At 43.5% G+C, this 25,531-nt stretch overlaps 2 protein-coding genes across 6 annotated transcripts in view; one reads left to right on the forward strand and one right to left on the reverse strand.

Annotated features, from left to right (window-relative positions):
- The window catches only part of dcst1 (DC-STAMP domain containing 1), a 12,982-nt gene extending 3,945 nt beyond the window's left edge, over positions 1-9,037 (reverse strand). The window contains exons 1-7 of the mRNA XM_081597322.1: positions 8,648-9,037; positions 6,656-6,730; positions 6,440-6,568; positions 5,417-5,556; positions 4,136-4,313; positions 1,016-1,159; positions 35-156 (exon numbers count right to left, since the gene is read on the reverse strand). Of these exons, the coding sequence (XP_081453448.1) occupies positions 35-156; positions 1,016-1,159; positions 4,136-4,313; positions 5,417-5,556; positions 6,440-6,568; positions 6,656-6,730; positions 8,648-8,750 (891 nt within the window). The 5' untranslated portion in view covers positions 8,751-9,037. The remainder of the gene's footprint in view (positions 1-34; positions 157-1,015; positions 1,160-4,135; positions 4,314-5,416; positions 5,557-6,439; positions 6,569-6,655; positions 6,731-8,647) is intronic.
- dcst2 (DC-STAMP domain containing 2) lies at positions 8,896-24,753 on the forward strand. 5 transcript variants are annotated; one of them, XR_014083879.1, is made up of 16 exons: positions 8,896-9,025; positions 10,451-10,707; positions 10,784-10,945; positions 11,882-11,983; positions 12,120-12,314; positions 13,775-13,840; positions 13,917-14,130; positions 14,847-15,004; positions 15,077-15,241; positions 15,309-15,476; positions 15,622-15,789; positions 22,381-22,514; positions 22,601-22,719; positions 23,403-23,496; positions 24,326-24,463; positions 24,555-24,753. XR_014083879.1 is itself a non-coding variant. In XM_081597194.1 (16 exons), the coding sequence occupies exons 1-16, from the start codon at positions 8,916-8,918 to the stop codon at positions 24,718-24,720; spliced, it is 2,322 nt and encodes a 773-aa protein (XP_081453320.1). In that variant the 5' UTR covers positions 8,896-8,915; the 3' UTR covers positions 24,721-24,753. The 5 variants fall into 5 exon arrangements, 3 of the variants coding, with proteins under 3 accessions (XP_081453320.1, XP_008401321.2, XP_081453319.1); XM_081597194.1 differs by lacking the exon at positions 23,403-23,496 and having other exon boundaries at positions 15,567-15,633; positions 15,689-15,789; XM_008403099.3 differs by having other exon boundaries at positions 15,689-15,789.
- The last annotated feature ends 778 nt before the right edge of the window (positions 24,754-25,531 follow it).

Raw genomic sequence — 25,531 nt, forward strand, 5'->3', positions numbered from 1 at the left:
GTCTGGTGGTTCTGGCGGGTCTGGCGGGTCTGACCTGGACCATGACCTCGGTGCGGAACTCTCTGGAGAGACGATCCATGGAAACGTTGAGCCGATCGTACAGCTGACCGAAGTTCCTCTCCACAGGAATCTGCTCCCTGCACCACGGAGTCATGACTGACGGACGGGAACAGGGCCGTTAGAGACACAGGCAGGTCAAAGGTCAAAGGTCATCACCCTGAACCAGTATGGCTGCTCGGAAGGGTTGAATGTGAGATGCTACTAGCTAGCATTAGCTACATACCGTGTTAGTGCTGTGTGTAGCGCACTAGTAGAACTCACCCTTCGCTAGGTGAGATGTTTGCTGCACTGACCTTTAGGCACTAGTCACACACCTTAGTTCCATCAATGCTAAACGCTAACTGTTAGCTGTTTACCTGGAGAATGTGAGGTCGCTCTCAAAACAGCTGCTAAATATGAATAATGCATGTCCGTGTCTGTCTACGTCATAATTTGTTTTAATTCTTGCCATTTGTTCTGTAAAGTTTCTTTTTAAAAATGGGAGACAACACGAGAAGAGGAAATGGAATTGCTGTCTTCAACCACTTCAAAATAAGAGCATGAATATAAACATCTAACCACTAGAAAGATTCTTAGCAGTTTACAACCAAAACTTCAGCACAGATGTCAAAATGTACTCAACTAAAAGTTTATAAAACAGGCAAGTAAATTAGTGCTGAAGAAGAAAATTAATTAATTCAGGGAAAGCTAAGCATGATAAATGTTTTCAAAGTTAGCTAAAATGCTAAAGCGCTAGGCTAAAAATGAGCTTGCTATTAGTGGAATTGTGCCCTCCACTGGCAGAACTAGCATTTGTAATCAGTGCTTACGGTTAGCACTGCTAACATTTTAGCCAGCAGTGCCCACCACTGTGTTTTTCGCTAGTGCTAGCCAAACTGGAGGCTTTTATGCCTCCTTCCACTTCCATTTCAGGCTAAGTAAAAAGTTTGAATTTACTTTTCATACAGAAACTCACTTCTCATGACATCACACAGGAAGTCGAATTTCATAGAAACACAGAGGATGTGGTTGATGATGGGAACAGGAATGGCTTTCATGCAATCATTCCACTTCTGCCTGAACCAACCAGCGCAGCGCCCGATGCCCCCGTCCACCACACCTGAGCACAGAAGGGTGTGAAAGACACAGAACCGCTCCAACAGAACCGCTCTAAGCGTGTTTTCACATCTGATAGTCCAGTAGACTGCGTCCGATTGGGGGCCAAAATTGCAAAGTTTGTAACATTTTCAGCTGCTGTTTCGCGTTCATACTGCACTGTGTCAAAACTGTTCCCTCCTTCGCCTGTGGGGGCGCTGCACCAACAATCACTGAATGAATTGACACAAAACATCTGAAGAAAATGTGAACAAAAATGGAGCGGTGTCAGATTTTAGCTTCATCGTTACATTGCTAGCTTGCACGTCGCCTGTTAGCCAGTTATGCTAGCGACGCTCCTGCAGGCGCCGTTGCTACGCGGTGAGTCTGTCCACAACACCAGACCAATGCAGGGTGAAAGGAATCTGTCACAAAATGCCTTCATGTCTTACCAGATTTCCATAAATATGGCTTAAATTAAAGCTGAGGAATGTTTTGACATGTAAAATATGTATTTTCCCCTGACATCAATCTATAAGCAGTTTAGTTTCTGCCACGAAGCAAGAGAGGACTAAGCTAATTGCTATTTTGTATTGGTCAATATTTAATATTACATAAATGCTGCTGTTAAAATTAGTTTGTCAAACTGTAACAAACCGTTACCCTCATGCTTTTTGAAATGTGTCATCCTGTCCTGTTTGATGATTGCTATATTCAAACAGACGAGGCGATCAGTCCAGTTCTTGTCATTTTAGGTTTTAACATGACAGCAGCTGCATCTCCCGCAGATCAGAGAGGAATATATTACCCAGAATGCCCTGCAGTTAGCTTCCTGTTTTTGGAGCAGCCTCCGACCCGCTTGCGTTCGGAGCGGGTCGGAGGTTTTCAGGAGGGTCAGAGTTCAGTTTTTCGGTCCGTTTTGGAAGTCAAATTTGCATTCACACTCCCCAAACGAATCGCACTTTCTAGACAAAAGAATTAGAGTCTGAGTAAAGCGGACTAAGCAGGGTGTGAATGCACCCTAACAGAACCTCTCTGTCAGAACCGCTGGTCTGGACCAGGCTACAGATGGAGACATGACCACTGGTCTCAGAGCTTCATGTTTAGGGGAAAGAAGCATTCCTCTCCTAGCGCTCATGCCGCCCTGGGCGGCTGCCCATATTGCCAATATCAGAAACGGCCACTGGAAACCCCTAAAGGAGTTTTAAACTACGACAGAGTATTAGGTTTCAGACTAAGAGAATATTTCTTAATTACGAGACAATAAAGTCTTAAAATGTCTAGAAAATGAGAAGCTTGATGGAGTCATGAAGACGTTCGCGGTTCTTTGAATCAGCTGATCAGCTGTTGATCAGTCGATTCAAAGTCCAATAATGACCTGATGCTGATGTGTGAACAGATTAAGGTTGTAACATTTAATGTCGTTATTATTATGATTTCCATGTTGGAGTCATGTGACTTTATTCTCCTGAGGAACCAGAACGAGTTTCTTCTGTGATGTTATGGTAACACTTTATTTGAAGGGGTGTGCAGAAGACTGTTATAAACATGACATAACATCTGTTATAAACATGACATAACACTGTTATAAACATGACATAACATCTGTTATAAACATGACATAACACTGTTATAAACATGACATAACACTGTTATAAACATGACATAACATCTGTTATAAACATGACATAACACTGTTATAAACATGACATAACATCTGTTATAAACATGACATAACACTGTTATAAACATGACATAACACTGTTATAAACATGACATAACATCTGTTATAAACATGACATAACATCTGTTATAAACATGACATAACATCTGTTATAAACATGACATAACATCTGTTATAAACATGAACGAGTCTTTATGATATAAACATGAACGAGTCTTTATGAATGTTTATAACTGTTGTCATGAAGTGTCATTCGGTAAATAATGACACTTTTAATGCAAAGTTGCTCTAATCCAGCGGTTCTTAACCTTTTTTGAGGTACCGAACCCCCCAGTTTCATATGCGCATTCACCGAACTCCACCCCCCCCTCCCCCCGACACACAGAAGACTTTGCGGTATTCTGATTTAGTAATGTAATTATATTAGCTGTGTTACCACCCCCACGCCACTGGAGGCAGTAGCAACCCCGAAAAGATGCAACTAAGGAGCAGATTTAGACTATAGAAGTGGAGCTCCTTCAATCAGGGCTCCTCTGCAGCTCTGATTGGCTAAGCAATGTAACGTGATCCTCTGATTGGCTAAGCAATGTAACGTGATCCTCTGATTGGCTAAGCAATGTAACGTGATCCTCTGATTGGCTAAACAATGTAACGTGATCCTCTGATTGGCTAAGCAATGTAACGTGATCCTCTGATTGGCTAAGCAATGTAACGTGATCCTCTGATTGGCTAAGCAATGTAACGTGATCCTCTGATTGGCTAAACAATGTAACGTGATCCTCTGATTGGCTAAGCAATGTAACGTGATCCTCTGATTGGCTAAGCAATGTAACGTGATCCTCTGATTGGCTAAGCAATGTAACGTGATCCTCTGCAGCAAGTGATGGCAAAGCGGGGCGTCATCATGACTTTACACAAGTGTGTCTTTACCTCCGCAGCAGAGGCTCCACCAAACCCCAGGGGTTCGACTGAACCAGGTTAAGAACCACTGGGCTAAAAGTCCATTAAAATGCCAACTGTGCATTAAATGATCATAATTTACACAATGATGCGAATCGTGTCAGTCTTATGCAAACCCCGTCAAGCAAAGTGTTGCCACTGTGATTCTCATACTTTATATTTGTTTCTGGTTCTGGTCCAAACAACCAGATCTGGTGATAATATTATCGTTTCTGGTTGTTTCCTCCAGGTGGCGCCAACGTTCCAACGTTTCTTCTGTCCCGCCTTTAAAACCTGATTCAGACAAAGTGTAGCGTTTGCAGAAACCCAGAACCGGGTCCAGAACCGGGCCCAGAACCAGTTGCAGGTCGGCCTCACCGTCACAGCGCCTCCTGGTGTTGGAGGCGAACTGCTCCTGAGTGCTGTTTCCCTGGGCGGCGCCGCCGGGTTTCTGTTTGATCGGATCATATCCGTACTGCTGCAGAACTTCGTCCTGGATGTTCTGGAACTTCCTACTGGTGTCCAGAGAGTCCGACTCAAACTCCACTTTATCTTTCTGAGAGGAAACACAGAGAAGGGTCCGTTACAGAGACCCAGCAGAACCCAGCAGAACCCGACAGAACCCAGCAGAACCCGACAGAACCAGGCAGAACTCAGCAGAGCCCAGCAGAACTCAGCAGAATCCAGCAGAACCCAGCAGAACCCAGCAGAATCCAGCAGAACCTGACAGAACCCAGCAGAACCCGACAGAACCAGGCAGAACTCAGCAGAACTCAGCAGAGCCCAGCAGAACCCAGCAGAACCCAGCAAAATCCAGCAGAACCTGACAGAACCCAGCAGAACCCGACAGAACCAGGCAGAACTCAGCAGAACTCAGCAGAGCCCAGCAGAACCCGTCAGAACCCGGCCGTCCTGGACCAATCGATGGTCCTCAGGTTGGCCGGTTTTGTTTTTCTAGTGAACATGGAGCAGGATGTCCAAAGTGCGGCTCCCGGGCCGCTCGCGGCCCCTGGGCTGGATTAGCGGGCCCTAGCTGCAGGTAGACATGGAGCCGGCTGGTGGCAGACATGGACCCGGGTCGGGCTGGTGGCAGACATGGAGCCGGGCCGGGCTGGTGGCAGACATGGACCCGGGTCGGGCTGGTGGCAGACATGGACCCGGGCCGGGCCGGTCCGGGTCGGGCTGGTGGCAGACACACCTGGAGACGTTTTGCTTTTAACGAGGGCAGAATAATTTCTGACAGAATAAAAATAGCCTGATTTTTCACTTCCTTTGTGATTCACAGTGAATAAAGCAAAGTCAGCAGAATCTGACTAAACGAATCAGTTTCTCAGTAATGAATTAATACAGTAAGACGCATAAATCCTGGTCTAACTGCGTAGAATACATTAAATATGTTCTACTTTTTAAGATAATTCAATAAAGCGCCTTCCAGCTTCAAGATGTGGAAAAATGTAATCATTTAAAACACCCAACAGTTTACTGCTTGGTAAAACATATAATACAACTTTGAGATTATAGTTTCTAAAATTAATCTATTTTTCGTGCCGTCAGTGATTCTGACATGACGACTGATGTGAGGAAACGTTTGGACACCCTGCATCAATCAATACATCTGATCAGCAGCTTCCTGATCAGCTCCCCCCGGCCCCCCCTCACCATCAGTTGCTTGGCAACCAGCAGGAAGGGCCTGGCGGCGAGCCGCCACAGCACCATGCTGTGCTCCACCTGCAGGTCCAGGTTGCAGCTGAGCGACAGCGCCGCCGCCTCGGCGTTCCGCTCCATGTTCGAGATCGGACCTGCAGATGGGGAGATGGGACAGCGCAGCAAGTCACAGGTACGGAGCTCAAACGGGGCCGAACAGATTGTTCAAAAGAAATTTAAAAACCCTGAAATCTGAAAAGATATTTGAACTTCTTTTAAGTTTTAAATATATTTTTGTCAGTTTCCAACTTCTTTCAGTTTCAAAACTTTTTTCCGTTTCAGTTGTTTTGTATTTTTGGACAAACTTCATGGCCCTGGAATGACGGAGGCTCAGTGCAGCGCAGTGACGCCTAGTGGTGCAGAAAATGTTTGCACAACTCCTGAGATTCGCTCATGTCTTGAGACAAAATTATGGAGGTACATTTGTTTCTCAATTATTCATTAAAAAAATTATAATAATCTCATTAAAAAATAATACTGTGGTCAAAACTTCTGGGATTCTAAAGTTTAAACTTTAAAAAAATATTTTGTGTGTGTGTGTGTGTGTGTGTGTGTGTGTGTGTGTGTGTGCTTGTTTGTAATACCTTGTGGGGACGATTTTCCTGACACTACGTTGTGGGGACCAATTGCTCCTTGTGGGGACCGAAGCCTGATCCCCACAAGGGGAAACCCTGTTTTTGGGTCAGGGGTCACAGTTAGGACTAAGGTGTGTTTGGGTTGGGGTTACGGTTAGGCATGTGATGGTTAGGGTTAGGAAAAGGGTAAAGGTCAGGTTTAGGCTGTAGAAATGAATGGAAGTCAATGGAAAGTCCCCACAAAGATAGCCAAGCAAACGTGTGTGAGTGCGTATGTGCGTGTGTGTGAGTGTGTGTGAGTGTGTGTGCGTGAGTGTGTGTGTGTGTGTGTGTGTGCGAGTGTGTGTGTGAGTGTGTGTGTGAGAGTGTGTGAGTGTGTGTGTGTGTGTGAGTGTGTGTGTACCTCTGTACAGAATCATCACAATCATAACCATCAGGTAGGAACGGCCACGAGAGCCGAGGATGCTGGGTAACGTGAGGAGGATGGTACACCTGAAGGACGAGGACAGGAATCCACCTATGATACACACACCTGAAACACACACACACACACACACATTAGTGTTCACCTGGTCAGGATGAGGTTTGAAGGAGGAATGTGAGTCTGGCGTCTCCTCACCAACAAATGCAAACCCTACTGCCAGCTTCAGGTCAAAGGTCAGCGGTAAGTTGTGGGCAATTCCCAGGTACAAAACTAAAGCACAGTAAACAACAAAATAATTTTATTACTTTTTTAAAAATCCACCTTTATGAGATTCAGAGTGAATTGTCTTTATTTTCCTCTTGTTTTAGCTGAGTACTTTAAAAGTAATTTAGCTTTTTACTGCTATGACAATTTCTTTTATTTACAACCATACACTGAAAAAAGAGAATGAGAACTCTACTTAAAAAATGTTAATTTGCTACATGTAACCCAATTAAGTTTATCCAGTTGTCTTGTATGTTTGACTAACTTAGTTTGATGACATGTAACAAATTAACACGATTGTTTTTAAATTGGAGCCCCATTTTCTTCTTTTCAGACTGGGTCAGAAAAACTGAAATAATTTTGAGTTTTTGATTAATTAATCAGCTACGGAAGCAGAACGCTGCCGTCCAGACAAAAGGGAAGTAGAGTGATGTCACTTCTGGTTGTGAAAATGTTTTTGTTGTAACAATATATGATTCATGTTTGTACAACATATTATTACACTAGAAAAAAACTTTAAATAATTTTACAATATTTAAATTGCATGAATGTGATCAACATAAAATAATTCACATTTAGTATAGACAATGAAAGGCATCATGGTTTTAACGTGAAAACATTCAAACAAAATCATTTTATGTTGTACAATATATTCATGTCCAATAATATATTATTTATACGGTAAAAATGTAAAACATTTTGGTTGTAACATGATATTAAATTATTTAAACATGAGGAGTATATTGTTGGAGCTATAAAGTTTTCAAACTATACAACCATAATCAGCTGGTTTTCTTTATTTTTTAATTTCTTAATTTAATTTAAGAATTAAATAGATTAAATTTATTTAAATTTAATTTAAGAATTAAATAGATTAAATTTATTTAAATTTAATTTAATTTAAGAATTAAATAGATTAAATTTATTTAAATTTAATTTAAGAATTAAATAGATTAAATTTATTTAAATTTAATTTAATTTAAACCCTAAATTATTTAAATAATTAAATAAATAAATTAATTTCTTAATTTAATTTAAGAATTAAATAGATTAAATTTATTTAAATTTAATTTAAACCCTAAATTATTTAAATAATTAAATTAATTAATTATTTTCTTAATTTAATTTAAGAATTAAATAGATTAAATTTATTTAAATTTAATTTAATTTAAACCCTAAATTATTTAAATAATTAAATAAATAAATTAATTTCTTAATTTAATTTAAGAATTAAATAGATTAAATTTATTTACATTTAATTTAATTTAAACCCTAAATTATTTAAATAATTAAATAAATTAATTAATTTCTTAATTTCTTCTTCACAAAGGAAGAAATTAAACCCAACATTGTTGCTATGGTTACACATCTGGACAACCGTCCGAGATTTAAAACACCAGCATTCAAAACCAGCGGTTAGTCAAAAACAATGTTTTGTTTTTTTTAAAAAAAGGGTGAAATCAATGAATGAGAACAACGTCAAGCACAGAGAAACATTTGGAAAATAAATATAATTTAGCCAAAATACATAATGAATAAATCCTAAGAGCATTTTAGCAGCAATTATAAAAAAAAAATGAAAGAAAAACTACCACAAAAATAAAAACATGTGGTTATTGAAATAAAAACGCCAGACTAACATTAAAGCATTCAAAGCGAAGTAATTAAAAATGCGTCAAACCAAACAGTTGTAAATATCCAGTTCTCCGCCATGACCTCTCTCCAGGGTCACCAAGCGGGAACAACAACTAACAACTTATTTTTATATCAGCCGAATTATTCTCTTTGTTCCCTCTTTGTTGCTTACATCATAACTGTACAGATAAACGTCACAGAAACGGTGAAGGCTGGAGAGAAGTTTAAATTTCTGGTATTTTCAGGCAGGTTCTGTTGCTAGTAGCTCTCCAGCTGAGCGGTTTTTACCTGAGCCGCCCGCCGCGCCGAGCAGGCCTCTGGCGACCAGGGCCTTCCGGCTGCCCTCCGGAAGCTGGACGGGCCTCCACCCCACCAGAGGGACCCCACACATCTGGAGGAGGCGGCCGGGGCGGGCAGGTAGGTCTTCTGCGAATCAGGAAAGAGCTGAAGGTGTCCGCGGGTCACGATGCTCTCATCAGTTGGGAGCTCTTGACTAACTGTTGAGCTTCCGGAAGCTCCCGTGGTCTCCATGGCAACCGGTTTCCGTTGGTCCGACATGAAAAAGATGGGACCCGCGGAGGAGAAACGGCACCTGCTGCATAGGGACGTCGCTGTCCAGGTGGTGAGGGGCGGAGCCACGCAGACACTCGGAACATACCTGAGCAGGTAGTTAGCGTAAAGCTACAGGTTAGCATCCAACAGCCGAAAACTACTTAGCATTACGTTAGCGGGAGGTCAAAAGTCACCGGAACAGGGGCGGTCCCTGGCCCTGGTGGAGCGAGGGCTGAGGTGGTGTGGAGGTTAGACGCCACTTACAAGTTAAAGTGCCTTTGCTAAAAATGTTACTCAACTGGTTTAATGTTCGAAATAAGTATAAAGTTATGTGACATTTCAAGGACTAAAGAATGTAAAACAGACACAAATGCAGTTAAATTTTTCATTACAACATTAAAAATTAAAAACGCTTTGCAATAAAACTGTTGAAGCTTCTTACAGGTGGTTCGAAGTGCGTGCATGATAAAAATAAACAACAAATGTTAAATTACAGCAGCAAAATAAATGAAAGGTTTAAAAACAATGAAAATAAATCAATGTTCCAGTTTTTGATCAGAGGCAGCTCTAAACTGCTGCGCCTTGACTTAAGGAACTGAGTCCTTCAGAGCCGTCGGTTTTTCATGTTTCTGAAAGTTTGTACCAGATTCATGGAAGCTGAATCTGTGGTTCTGGTTCAGGTCCGGAAGGTTGACATAACAGATCCTTTTTTTTTTTGGGCTCTAGTGGCCTTTATTTGAAAGTGATTTTGACAGGAAAGAGGGGAAAGACATGTGGCAAATGTCACCAGGCTGGGACTTGAACCTGTGACCACCAGCTTGAGGACTAAGGCCTCAATACATGGGTTGTGCTTTGCCCCTGCGCCACCACAGCACCCCATATAACAGATCTTTAATGCACTAGTATGTATGGATGAGTTTCCCTAGATCTTATGGAGACATTAATTAGCCCTTTAGTCCTGGAAATGTTCAGGTGACAGAAGGCCGACTTTGTAAACGTCTTTATGTGAAGGTTTAGGTCAGAGTTCATCACTAAACCCTGATGTCAACATGATCTCTAGTTTCCACTGAAGCTGGCTGAGGAAAGCTAACGAGTTACTAGCCAGGTGTAGTTAGCATAAAGCTAACACTTAAGACAGTGCAGTGAGATTCTTTTGCTGATAAACTGTAAATAGATTGTCTTCGATTTCTGTGTAAATTTGACATTTTCATGAAATTTGTTTATTTTGACATTATTATTCCTAGAACCGTCCCACGACTGGCCTCCTTCGGTCAAACCGTGCTGAGGCAGTTCATGTGACGCTAGCATGCAGCTAATATGTAGCTGCTAACTGTTAGCTTACGGCTAGCTACCAGTCCAGGAACCGTTTGTTTCTTTTCATTCAGTGATTTAATTGTTATTGCTCAAACATGGAGGAAGAATTCCTCTGGATATGGAGCCGTGTTCAGATCCTGTTGGCGGATCTCAGATCGTAGATCTGGTGGCAAGAGAGCAAAACCTAACGGAGCCCATGATGAACTCTGCTAACGGTGCTTCCAGGTCCGGTGGGCGCGCTCGCCGCAGAAGGAAGAAACTCGGCCCCCAGCTGGTGCAGGCGGGGCGGAGCCTGGTGGCGTTTCTCTTTGGCCTCCTGCTGGTGTTTATTTATGGACTGCTGGGCTTCGTGGTGCAGAAACAGCCACTGCAGTTCTGCACCATCTCCACGCTGATCCTGGCCGGGCTCACCGCGTTTGGCATGGGGCTGTCAATAGGTTTCCGGACCAACGTCATGGTCATGCTGCCCACTTTGTTCTCAGGTGAGTCAGAGGCGTTCACCTGAATCCGTCGGAGCTGGACGTTGTTAGTAAGCTGCTCGGTCTTCTCCTGGTCCAGCCCGCATCGTCCTGTTCCTGTACGTGTCGGTGGTGGTGTCCGGGCCCATGAAGAACACGGTGGAGAACACGGAGCGGGCCGCTGCCAGCCTGCTGTGCAGCGCCGAACTGGCAGCCAATCAGACGAGAGAGCTGATGCAGAAAGCGGCCACGCCTCTCTTCTGTAAGACACGCCCCTCGCATAGAAGCCGCCTGACATTATCATGCTTTTAAATCCTTCTGACGTCTAAATCATTCAGTGGTGGTCTGTATAAAGGGGAGCTGTGATACCTTGGTCTGACATCCTGGTTATTGTAGGGCACAGGTGTCAAACTCAAGGCCCGGGGGCCAAATCTGGCCCGCCACAGCTTTTTATGTGGCCCTCTGGACTCCAAATTACATCAATAAGTCCTTCCAGTTTTTCACAAATCTGCAAAAATCACACAAAATCAACAAATTTCCACATTTTTTCCCTGATTTTACTGCTAATTTTCTCAAAATTGGTCAAAAACGTTGAATCCGTAACTGATACGACGAGTGATAGAGTCACATTTGACATCATACATTAGTGTAAATATTGTAAAAGAATAACGATTACAAATATTTCTTAATATTCACCACAAAATCTGTCATTTTGATTGCAAAAATAAGCACTAAAATAATCACATATCCCAGAGGAACAGCTATTTATTGATATTTTAACAGTTTTATTGGTTTTATCAATAGATTCTGGTGCAACCGGCTCTTTAAGAACATTCAGATTTTTGATTCGGCCCAAAATAAAAATGAGTTTGACACCACTGTTGTAGGGCAACGTGACGACTAGTTTAGGCCCCGCCCCCTCCAGGCAGGAACTTTTTATTCCCAAATCCATGTTCTGTGAGATAATAGTTTAAAGCACAGAGGAGAATAGAGAAAGCTTGGAAAATATGACCCAAACAGAATATAAAGAGACCTGTGCATCACTGGACCGAACCTTTCTGCTCGCCAAGTACACAACAAAATGTATTTAAAGGCTGAAAAAGTGGATTTTGTATCATATGTCCCCTTTAAAATGAACAAAAAATATTTACACAGGTTCTTCAGAATAAACTGAATAATTTGTTGGGTTTGTTTGCAGCTGCCATTGATGAAATCAGAAAGATCAGCAGAAACGCGTACGCCATGGTAGGAAGAGTCAAAAACTTCGTCAGCGCTCTGACAGACGGCGTCCGCCATGTTGGTCAGTCACGTTTATCCTTCTCCACACAATTAGACAACAAAAATATGGGCAGTGATCAAAGGTCAGGTTTTGGCTGCCTCGTCTTTTGTGCTTTGAGGTCTGTTTGTGTAAATTAACGTGACCTTTGACCCCACAGCTCGGACCCTGAGGAACGTCCTTCACTTCCTGGTGGACATTGGAGACATCTGCAACGATAAGATGGGCGCTCCGTACAAGAAGTGCCGGGATCTGTTCGCCCAGGGTCGGACCGACTGCAACAACCTGCTGAAGGAGTTCAACTTCCTGTGTGGAATCGTAGACGCCTTCCTGCCGCTTTGCCACCTCGCTCGTGGTGCGTTCACTGACATCACTTCCTTTAAATAATTGCCTTCACTTAGGTGCCTTTAGAGCCAAAATTAAAACTGTTGTTCACCCAGCAGTGGCTACTTCCTTGTAGCAGGAGGCCATGTCCATTCTGAAGCTACTGATCTGATTAATGAAAGACACTGGTGCTAGCTGAAGAAAAGGAAACCACTGGCTAGCGTTAGCTTTGAGAGGTTAGTGCCTGGCGAAGCTAGGCCGGTCACCCACTGGATTTCCTACTTCCTACTGTCCAAAACCAGCTTATCCAAGGCTAATGCTAACTGACACAAGGCTAACACCAGTCTGTACAAAGCTAATGCTAACAATACAAGGCTAACACCAGCTTATCCAAGGCTAATGCTAACTGATACAAGGCTAACACCAGCCTGAACAAAGCTAATGCTAACCAATACAAGGCTAACACCAGCTTATCCAAGGCTAATGCTAACTGATACAAGGCTAACACCAGTCTGTACAAAGCTAATGCTAACAATACAAGGCTAACACCAGCTTATCCAAGGCTAATGCTAACTGATACAAGGCTAACACCAGCCTGAACAAAGCTAATGCTAACCAATACAAGGCTAACACCAGCTTATCCAAGGCTAATGCTAACTGATACAAGGCTAACACCAGCTTATCCAAGGATAATGCTAACTGATACAAGGCTAACACCAGCTTATCCAAGGCTAATGCTAACTGATACAAGGCTAACACCAATCTGTACAAAGCTAATGCTAACCAATTACAAGGTTAACACCAGTTTATCCAAAGCTAATGCTAACTGATACAAGGCTAACACCAGTCTGTACAAAGCTAATGCTAACCAATACAAGGCTAACACCAGCTTATCCAAGGCTAATGCTAACTGATACAAGGCTAACACCAGTCTGTACAAAGCTAATGCTAACCAATACAAGGCTAACACCAACTTATCCAAGGCTAATGCTAACTGATACAAGGCTAACACCAACTTATCCAAGGCTAATGCTAACTGATACAAGGCTAACACCAGCTTATCCAAAGCTAATGCTAACTGATACAAGGCTAACACCAGTCTGTACAAAGCTAATGCTAGCCAATACAAGGCTAACACCAACTTATCCAAGGCTAATGCTAACTGATACAAGGCTAACACCAGCTTATCCAAGGCTAATGAAATAAACAAAACAAGAGAAACAACACACTGCAAACAGTGTTTTTGGTTTAGTTTCTAGTGCAAATATCTTAGTACACTTGAAAAAAAACAAAACTAAATCATTAGTAACTTTTCAGTTTGTTTTAAGTCAATAATTTTCTAATATTAATGAAAATTGATAATTAATGGCAGATCATTGGCAAAGCAGCAGACGAGAGAAAAACGACAAATCACGCAACTTGAGTTTGCATTAACTCATCATGTGATGACCTGACTTATTGATTATCGTAAATAATTTTGGTGTGTTTCAGCCGGAGAGCTGTTCTGCATCATCCCGTCGTACGTGGCGGCTCACCTGAAGCAGCACCTGGCGCAGCGTGAGTGACCTGCACCTGCACCTGCAGCTGCTGCTGCTTGCCGCCGCCGCCGCCTAACCGCTCTCGCCTGTTTCAGCCACGATCGCCGCGTTCAGGAAGATGATGCACGAGTTCGACTTCAACCTCTCGACCACGGTGAGCTTCGACGTGGACGCCAACGCCAGCCGCACGCTGCAGCAGGTCTCCCAGGAGATCATGGCCGAAATCTCCGCCGACCTGCAGAATTTCCAGACGCTGACTCAGCTGCTCATCTACACCAACTTCCTGGTGCTGGGCTTCTCCTTCCTCAGGTCAGAGGTCACCGCTCAGCTGCACTCAGCCTCAGAACCACTCACGCCGACGTGTCAGTGGCGTCAGTTTCCAAAATTATGTAAAAAATGAAATCTGAAAAGTGTGGCGTGCCTTTATATTCAGCTCACCTGAATCGACAGTGGAGAACTTTTGGGGGTTTTTTCTATTAGTTTTAAACATCTACAGACCTTTCTCTTAATAAAGCAGCTTAGATTGGATGGATTCAGGTCTGGACTTTGACTAGGACTTTGTGGTATTCTGCAGCCTCTCCAGGCTTTTAGTTGAGTTTGGGTTTTCTTCCACTTCCTGTCTACTAGTTGTTCTCTAAATAACTTCTGAGACCAGAAGCAAAACATCTGTGCTACATTTCATTTAGCGCTATCACAAAGGCACGCCGCACCTTTTAGATTTTATGTTCAGAAGATTTAGAAAACAAGGTTTAATGTTGAATAAGATCAATTCAAGCAGCTTTTCCCCACACTTTTAAGATGGATGGCTGTCAGTCACAAAGCTCCTGGAAGTGTGACGGCACATGAGAGCCATTTATATATATATAATTTATATTATAAATTATATTGTAGTAGGTATATTCTTACTAAAACTTCTGTACATTAGGGTGTGAATAGTTTTCTCTGTGAATACTGTATGTTGCGGTGTGTGTGTGTGTGTGTGTGTGTGTGTGTGTGTGTGTGTGTGTGTGTGTGTGTGTGTCCAGGGCGGTGATGTACCACCGCCGGTACCTGCGGGATCTGCACTTTGATAACTTCTACATTAGCGCTCAGTTTAGACAGCTGGACCAGCAGGTGGCGTCGGAGGGCGGCGCTTCGGTTCTGCCGCTGACGCGCAGAGAGGCGCAGACCTACGTGACGCCACGTAAGACCCGCCGCTGCAGGTGCCGCTAGCCAGATGGCGCAGCAGCAGCTAGCGCTCTGCGTTCCTCTGCAGTGTCCCTGCGGCTGACGCAGCGGGAGCGGCGCCGCGTGCTGGTGCGGCTGGCCTCCGTCTTCAGGCACCTGGTGGGGGGCGGCCTGATTGTGGCGATGGACTTCCTGGTCTTCTGGATCCTGGACCAGGTGCACCACCAGGTGGAGGTGGACGTGGTCGCCAGAGGTGAGGCGCGACGCGGCGTGGCGCGGCGTTGTTGTGTGGTCTCCATGGTAACGGCGCGTCCTCTCAGCCCCTTACCAGGTGGCGGTCCAGGTGAACGGGTCGGGTTACGCCTCGGACATCTTCAGAGACCTGGTGGCGTCCTTCAACGTCTTCCAGACAGGAAACGTCACCGTCATCAGCAGGAAGTGCCTGGTGGAGCCCAAGGAGCCCGACCACAGAATCAACTTCCTGCTCGGTACCAGAACCGGACCAGAGCCAGAACCAGGACCAGAGCTAAAACTGGTCCGGTTCTAGTTCTGATCCGGTTCCTGTTCTGGTTCTGCAGGTTTCCTGCTGGGTACGGCTCTGGTTCTGATCCGGTTCTGGTTCTGGTTCTGCAGGTTTCCTGCTGGGTACGGCTCTGGTTCTGGCTCTGGTTCTGATCCGGTTCTGGTTCTGGTTCTGCAGGTTTCCTGCTGGGTACGGCTCTGGTCATCTCTCTGTTCAGAGGATTCATTCAGCGCCTCAGACGGATCATCTGTGCTTTTTATTATCCGGATCAGGAGCAGGTACTGAAAACACTGCTGACCATACGGAAGGCTATCCATGCCAGAAAGCAAAGAACGCTGCAGAAAACGTCCAAACATCGGCTGGTTCTGGGTCTCAACCGGTTGGCTGCTGTTAGCAATAAATCAGTTTAAATCTTTTTAAATTAAACTAATTAAATCATTATTCAGCTGCAGCAGAAATTTCCACCTCACACAGTTTGAATATATATATTGAAATATTTATTTATAATGCAGAGAACATGTATTTTTTGTGGTTTTGTGAACTGATGGTCTGACGGACACCATCACTTTGCTTCTGTTCTTGAGTGTTTCGCTTAGACCGCAGGAGGGTTAAAAATTTACAGTTTTTGTCACATATATTTATATTCCTTTACCAAATCGGTTATAGTATGGATTTTGGCCTTTCTGGTTTTCCGTAGAAGTGAGGCTGCTGTTTGCGTTGATAGGTTTGGTTGTCTGCAGCTTTACAGGATCAGATCTAGACTGGGTTTAACTGGGTTTAACTGGGTTTAACTGGGTCTAACTGGGTTTAACTGGGTCTAACTGGGTTTAACTGGGTTTAACTGGGTCTAACTGGGTTTAACTGGGTTTAACTGGGTCTAACTGAGTCTAACTGGGTTTTTACTGGGTTTAACTGAGTCTAACTGGGTTTAACTGGGTTTAACTGGGTCTAACTGGGTTTAACTGGGTCTAACTGGGTTTAACTGGGTTTAACTGGGTTTAACTGGGTCTAACTGGGTCTAACTGGGTTTAACTGGGTTTAACTGGGTCTAACTGGGTTTAACTGGGTCTAACTGGGTCTAACTGGGTCTAACTGGGTCTAACTGGGTTTAACTGGGTTTAACTGGGTCTAACTGGGTTTAACTGGGTTTAACTGGGTCTAACTGGGTCTAACTGGGTCTAACCGGTAAACCGACTCTGCAGTTCAAACCAAACATCTGGCAGCTGCTTCCTTCAGGCTGGACTCTAGACAGGAAGTTAGCTTGTAGCGCCTGAAGCTACGCTGACATCACTTCCTCCAAGTGGGAGTCACTAGCAGCAGCTACCTGAAGGCAGGTAGATTTCCTGTAAGCCCCGCCCCCTCCGGCTCGACCTGAGCGTGTTTTTGAGGCTTTCTGCCTCCAGATGAGGATCAGCTGCTGTGGGTGAAAGGTCGCGGAGCAGACAGGCATGTGAGGAATCTGGAGCAGGAATGTTGGAGAGGAGGAGGCCGAAAGCAGGTCTGAGCATGACCGAGACGCTCCGAGGTTTAACTGGGATTTAACCGGGACGTAACTGGGATCTAACTGGGATTTAACTGGGAATTAACTGGGATATAACTGGGATTTAACTGGGATTTAACTGGGAATTAACTGGGATTTAACTGAGGTTTAACTGGGATTTAACCGGGATTTAACTGGGATATAACTGGGATTTAACTGAGGTTTAACTGGGATGTAACTGGGATTTAACTGGGATATAACTGGGAATTAACTGGGATTTAACTGGGATTTAACCGGGATTTAACTGGGATATAACTGGGATTTAACTGGGATTTAACCGGGATATAACTGGGATTTAACTGGGATATAACTGGGATTTAACTGGGATATAACCGGGATATAACTGGGATTTAACTGGGATTTAACCGGGATATAACTGGGATTTAACTGGGAATTAACTGGGATTTAACTGAGGTTTAACTGGGATTTAACCGGGATTTAACTGGGATATAACTGGGATTTAACTGAGGTTTAACTGGGATGTAACTGGGATTTAACTGGGATATAACTGGGAATTAACTGGGATTTAACTGGGATTTAACCGGGATTTAACTGGGATATAACTGGGATTTAACTGGGATTTAACCGGGATATAACTGGGATTTAACTGGGATATAACTGGGATTTAACTGGGATATAACCGGGATATAACTGGGATTTAACTGGGATTTAACCGGGATATAACTGGGATTTAACTGGGATTTAACTGGGATATAACTGGGATTTAACTGGGATATAACTGGGATGTAACTGAGGTTTAACTGGGATTTAACTGGGATTTAACTGGGATATAACTGGGATTTAACTGGGATATAACCGGGATGTAACTGAGGTTTAACTGGGATTTAACTGGGATATAACTGGGATTTAACTGGGATTTAACTGGGATTTAACTGGGATATAACTGGGATGTAACTGAGGTTTAACTGGGATTTAACTGGGATTTAACTGGGATATAACTGGGATTTAACTGGGATATAACTGGGATTTAACTGGGATATAACTGGGATGTAACTGAGGTTTAACTGGGATTTAACTGGGATTTAACTGGGATATAACTGGGATTTAACTGGGATATAACTGGGATTTAACTGGGATTTAACTGGGATTTAACCGGGATATAACTGGGATTTAACTGGGATATAACTGGGATTTAACTGGGATATAACCGGGATATAACTGGGATTTAACTGGGATTTAACCGGGATATAACTGGGATTTAACTGGGATTTAACTGGGATATAACTGGGATTTAACTGGGATATAACTGGGATGTAACTGAGGTTTAACTGGGATTTAACTGGGATTTAACTGGGATATAACTGGGATTTAACTGGGATATAACCGGGATGTAACTGAGGTTTAACTGGGATTTAACTGGGATATAACTGGGATTTAACTGGGATATAACTGGGATGTAACTGAGGTTTAACTGGGATTTAACTGGGATTTAACTGGGATATAACTGGGATTTAACTGGGATATAACTGGGATTTAACTGGGATATAACCGGGATATAACTGGGATTTAACTGGGATTTAACCGGGATATAACTGGGATTTAACTGGGATTTAACTGGGATATAACTGGGATATAACTGGGATGTAACTGAGGTTTAACTGGGATTTAACTGGGATTTAACTGGGATATAACTGGGATTTAACTGGGATATAACTGGGATGTAACTGAGGTTTAACTGGGATTTAACTGGGATTTAACCGGGATATAACTGGGATTTAACTGGGATTTAACTGGGATATAACTGGGATTTAACTGGGATATAACTGGGATTTAACTGGGATATAACTGGGATGTAACTGAGGTTTAACTGGGATTTAACTGGGATTTAACTGGGATATAACTGGGATTTAACTGGGATATAACCGGGATGTAACTGAGGTTTAACTGGGATTTAACTGGGATATAACTGGGATTTAACTGGGATTTAACTGGGATATAACTGGGATTTAACTGGGATGTAACTGAGGTTTAACTGGGATTTAACTGGGATTTAACTGGGATGTAACTGAGGTTTAACTGGGATGTAACTGGGATTTAACTGGGATGTAACCGGGATATAACCGGGATATAACTGGGATTTAACTGGGATTTAACCGGGATATAACTGGGATTTAACTGGGATATAACTGGGATTTAACTGGGATATAACTGGGATTAAACTGGGATGTAACTGGGATATAACTGGGATTTAACTGGGATTTAACTGGGATATAACTGGGATATAACCGGGATATAACTGGGATTTAACTGGGATTTAACTGGGATTTAACTGGGATATAACTGGGATTTAACTGAGGTTTAACTGGGATGTAACCGGGATATAACCGGGATATAACTGGAATTTAACTGGGATATAACTGGGATTTAACTGGGATATAACTGGGATTTAACTGGGATATAACCGGGATATAACTGGGATTTAACTGGGATTTAACCGGGATATAACTGGGATTTAACTGGGATTTAACTGGGATATAACTGGGATATAACTGGGATGTAACTGAGGTTTAACTGGGATTTAACTGGGATTTAACTGGGATATAACTGGGATTTAACTGGGATATAACTGGGATGTAACTGAGGTTTAACTGGGATTTAACTGGGATTTAACTGGGATGTAACTGAGGTTTAACTGGGATGTAACTGGGATTTAACTGGGATATAACTGGGATGTAACTGGGATCTAACTGGGATTTAACTGGGATTTAACCGGGATGTAACCGGGATATAACTGGGATATAACTGGGATTTAACTGGGATATAACTGGGATTTAACTGGGATATAACTGGGATTTAACTGGGATTTAACCGGGATATAACTGGGATTTAACTGGGATATAACTGGGATTTAACTGGGATATAACTGGGATGTAACTGAGGTTTAACTGGGATTTAACTGGGATTTAACTGGGATATAACTGGGATTTAACTGGGATATAACCGGGATGTAACTGGGATATAACTGGGATTTAACTGGGATATAACTGGGATGTAACTGAGGTTTAACTGGGATGTAACTGGGATTTAACTGGGATGTAACTGGGATCTAACTGGGATTTAACTGGGATTTAACCGGGATGTAACCGGGATATAACCGGGATATAACTGGGATATAACTGGGATTTAACTGGGATATAACCGGGATTTAACTGGGATTTAACTGGGATTTAACTGGGATATAACTGGGATTTAACTGGGATTTAACTGGGATTTAACTGGGATTTAACTGGGATGTAACTAAGGTTTAACTGGGATTTAACTGGGATTTAACTGGGATTTAACTGGGATATAACCGTGATTTAACCGGGATTTAACCGGGATATAACTGGGATTTAACTGGGATATAACTGGGATTTAACTGGGATATAACCGGGATATAACTGGGATATAACTGGGATTTAACTGGGATATAACCGGGATTTAACCGGGATTTAACCGGGATATAACTGGGATTTAACTGGGATTTAACCGGGATATAACTGGGATTTAACTGGGATTTAACCGGGATATAACTGGGATTTAACTGGGATATAACTGGGATTTAACTGGGATATAACTGGGATTTAACTGGGATATAACCGGGATATAACTGGGATATAACTGGGATTTAACTGGGATATAACCGGGATTTAACCGGGATATAACTGGGATTTAACTGGGATTTAACCGGGATATAACTGGGATTTAACTGGGATATAACTGGGATTTAACTGGGATATAACTGGGATTTAACTGGGATATAACTGGGATGTAACTAAGGTTTAACTGGGATTTAACTGGGATATAACTGGGATGTAACTGGGATCTAACTGGGATTTAACTGGGATTTAACCGGGATGTAACCGGGATATAACTGGGATATAACTGGGATTTAACTGGGATATAACTGGGATTTAACTGGGATATAACCGGGATATAACTGGGATTTAACTGGGATTTAACCGGGATATAACTGGGATTTAACTGGGATATAACTGGGATTTAACTGGGATATAACTGGGATGTAACTGAGGTTTAACTGGGATTTAACTGGGATTTAACTGGGATATAACTGGGATTTAACTGGGATATAACCGGGATGTAACTGGGATATAACTGGGATTTAACTGGGATATAACTGGGATGTAACTGAGGTTTAACTGGGATGTAACTGGGATTTAACTGGGATGTAACTGGGATCTAACTGGGATTTAACTGGGATTTAACCGGGATGTAACCGGGATATAACCGGGATATAACTGGGATATAACTGGGATTTAACTGGGATATAACCGGGATTTAACTGGGATTTAACTGGGATTTAACTGGGATATAACTGGGATTTAACTGGGATTTAACTGGGATTTAACTGGGATGTAACTAAGGTTTAACTGGGATTTAACTGGGATTTAACTGGGATATAACCGTGATTTAACCGGGATTTAACCGGGATATAACTGGGATTTAACTGGGATATAACTGGGATTTAACTGGGATATAACCGGGATATAACTGGGATATAACTGGGATTTAACTGGGATATAACCGGGATTTAACCGGGATTTAACCGGGATATAACTGGGATTTAACTGGGATTTAACCGGGATATAACTGGGATTTAACTGGGATATAACTGGGATTTAACTGGGATATAACTGGGATTTAACTGGGATATAACCGGGATATAACTGGGATATAACTGGGATTTAACTGGGATATAACCGGGATTTAACCGGGATATAACTGGGATTTAACTGGGATTTAACCGGGATATAACTGGGATTTAACTGGGATATAACTGGGATTTAACTGGGATATAACTGGGATTTAACTGGGATATAACTGGGATTTAACTGAGGTTTAACTGGGATTTAACTGGGATTTAACTGGGATATAACTGGGATTTAACTGGGATATAACTGGGATTTAACTGGGATATAACTGGGATTTAACTGGGATTTAACTGGGATTTAACTGGGATGTAACTGGGATTTAACTGGGATATAACTGGGATGTAACTAAGGTTTAACTGGGATTTAACTGGGATATAACTGGGATATAACTGGGATTTAATTCTTATTCTCCATAATTTCCCTAAAACTGGATTCTGTCCTTCTTTAAATAATGAAAGTTGTAGTTCTGACCTGGAAGTGATGAGCAGAAGCGGCAGATGTTTCCGTCATGCTGTGGGACAGAGGCTGATGTTCCACCACGCATCCTGCTGCAGAAACGGGCCCGGTTCTGGTCCCTGCTGCCAGAACACGGCGACCCGAATCAGAGAGCGGGAACCTGAACCTCCAGGTGACCGGCCCGGCTTTGTGTTCTGCAGGAGAGGATCCGGTTCCTGCACCAGCATATCCTGAGCGAGAGGCTGTCGGTGGGCCGGGCCCTGAGGACGTCTGCGGTCCGACACCTGGCCGACCGGGTCGCCGGCGCCAGCTGGATGCAGGCGCTGCTGAGGCGGTACCTACAGAACACAGATCGGACCCAAAACAAACCAAACCTCCAGCTGAGCAGAAAGGTTCATGTTGCTGCCGTTTGGCCCTCAGGCTCCCAGGTGGAGGCTTCCTGTCGTCCCTCGCCGGATCCGCCGCCCTCACCTGTCTGGGCTGCAACGAGGCCGTCAGGCAGAAGGAAGCCGCCGTCTGCGACGTCTCAGGATGCTCAGGTCAGAGACCGTGGTCCGTCAGAACCGGGTTGGGTCCGGGCTCGTTCTGGGCTGTACTTGGTTTGACGTAGTGACGGTGGGGAGTCTGTGTTCTGGGTTCAGGTTCTAATGGTGTCAGAACCAGAACCTGGAGGGGATCGGATCGCCTCATCCTGCTGGAGTCGCAGCCAAACATCAGCAGCAACAATTTGAGTTGTTTAGAGAAACACATGAGAAAAATGGAGGTTCATTTTTAAACCACCAACTGATCATTTATTTATAAATGTCTGTTTCAAACTAAGTATTTAGTTAAATATTCAAATTAAAACTAAATACGGCCAGCGGCTCAGAAATGTTTAGCTAGTTATACAGCTACATAGCTCGGTAGCTAGCGACGTGAATGTTTAGCTCCAGTGTTTCTAGATTGCTGTTATGTATTTAGTTTAAACCAAAATATTAAGTTAGAAGCCAAACATTTATCTTGTAAACTAAATATTTAGTTTTACATTGAAACTTTCTGAACCTCCATTTTTTGTCCATGCAGCTTTTTGACAGTAACTTTAAAAATGGCGCCTTTAATCAAAGGAACATTAACATTTCATGCTTCAGCTGCAGTTCAGATGTTTGTTTGTTTTCACCTGGAAGCAGCAGAAAATCCCAGCAGCACCTGAACGCACCGTGACTCTGGCTCTGCTGTTTCCCAGGCGTTTTCTGCCGGACGTGTTTCCACAGCCTGGGCAACGTGTGCGCCGTCTGCACGCGACCTCCGACCTCCCAGGACGACAGCGAGGAGGAGCTGTGAGTGACCTGTCCACCCCAGAACCAGCACCAGAAACACCAGCAGAACCAGAACCACTGACCGACCCAAACCACTTATGAACCCGACAGAACTGCAGAAAAACGGCAGAACCATCAAATCTGACCCAGAACCAAACACACCTCCTGGTTCTGACCCGGATCCTCCTGGTTCTGACCCGGATCCTCCTGGTTCTGACCCGGTTCCTCTGGGTTCTGACCCGGATCCTCCTGGTTCTGACCCGGATCCTCTGGGTTCTGACCTGGATCCTCCTGGTTCTGACCCGGATCCTCTGGGTTCTGACCTGGATTCTCCTGGTTCTGACCCGGATCCTCTGGGTTCTGACCCAGATCCTGGTGGTTCTGACCCGGTTCCTCTGGGTTCTGACCCGGATCCTCCTGGTTCTGACCCGGATCCTCCTGGTTCTGACTCGGTTCCTCCTGGTTCTGACCCGGATCCTCCTGGTTCTGACCCGGATCCTCCTGGTTCTGACCCGGATCCTCTGGGTTCTGACCTGGATCCTCCTGGTTCTGACCCGGATCCTCTGGGTTCTGACCTGGATCCTCCTGGTTCTGACCCGGTTCCTCTGGGTTCTGACCTGGATCCTCCTGGTTCTGACCCGGATCCTCCTGGTTCTGACCCGGATCCTCCTGGTTCTGACCCGGATCCTCCTGGTTCTGACCCGGATCCTCTGGGTTCTGACCTGGATCCTCCTGGTTCTGACCCGGTTCCTCTGGGTTCTGACCTGGATCCTCCTGGTTCTGACCCGGATCCTCCTGGTTCTGACCCGGATCCTCCTGGTTCTGACCCGGTTCCTCCTGTTCCCTTCAGAGACTCCAGTGATGATGAGCAGCTGACCCGGCGGTCCGCGGCCCGCCTCCCGGCCCGGTCCGAGATGCAGAGTAGAACCCTGGGTACCAGAGGTTCTCTGGTCCAGGCCGACAGCAGCGACTTCACCAGCGCTCACAGGTAAAACTCGCCCAGGTGAGGTTCCTCCCTCTGCTCTGATCCGCCATTTTAAACTCCTGAACGTCTGTTTTCCCACTCTGTCTGCTGTCAGTGAAGCAGACTGGTACCAGGACCGGTCCGGGTCTTCGGACTCCGACAGCGACTACGACTCGCCGGAAGCCCTCGCTGAGATCACAGTTCAGACTCCGGGTCGTCATGGAAACCAACAGACTCCGGGTCGTCATGGAAACCAACAGTCTAGTGTTGCAATAAACTGAATGTTATGATTAATAAACATATTTTTACCTCCAGCTGAACTCCGTATAACGACCGAACGCTGCCACATTAAAACTTTACTTTAATCTGAATCCATGCTGGGTAAAGTGGCTCCTGTTGGTTCTGATCCGACCCGGTTTTGATTCTGGACCTGTGAGAAGAGGAAACCAGAGCTCTGCTTACAGCTGCTGCTGCTTCCTGTGATGCTGATCATTTATTTACCAAAATAAAGTGAAACTGACCTGAAAGACCAGCGGCGGGAAAAATCCCAGATCTGGATCCAGTAAGTTTGTTTTTTTTGTTTGTTTTTTTCCAACATATGTTTATTAGTTATTTTTCCATTTTAATACGGACAAACAAACAAAAAATAGGGAGACAGAACAAACTGCCACACAACATTAGCATTACAATACACTAGCTTAAAAAAAATTAAATAATAATAATAAAATATATTTAAAAAAAAAAAAAAAAAAAGCAGATACATTAATGCAATATATTATGTAAGGCTACGGGAAAAAATAGCAGAAATATCAAGACCAGTATAGCGTATAAAGGGATCCCAAATATTATGAAACATATCATCTCTATTGTGTAGTTTACCAGTTAAACCAACTAATTTCTAAACTGAGAAAATCTTGATCTATGGAAGAGGATTAGGGACCTGGAAAAAAATGAAAAATAATTTTTACTTTTGATTTCAGAAGATTAAAGTCAGAATTTATTTTTCAATGGCCCTGATGTTCTTCCATACTGTGGAACAACATTTGGCCAAAGAACCTTGGCTTTTTTCAGGATTCTAACTTTAATCTTCTA

This window comes from Poecilia reticulata, chromosome 16 (genome assembly GCF_904066995.2).
Source record: "Poecilia reticulata chromosome 16, P_reticulata-male-v2, whole genome shotgun sequence".
In the NCBI taxonomy this organism is placed as follows: Eukaryota; Metazoa; Chordata; class Actinopteri; order Cyprinodontiformes; family Poeciliidae; genus Poecilia; species Poecilia reticulata.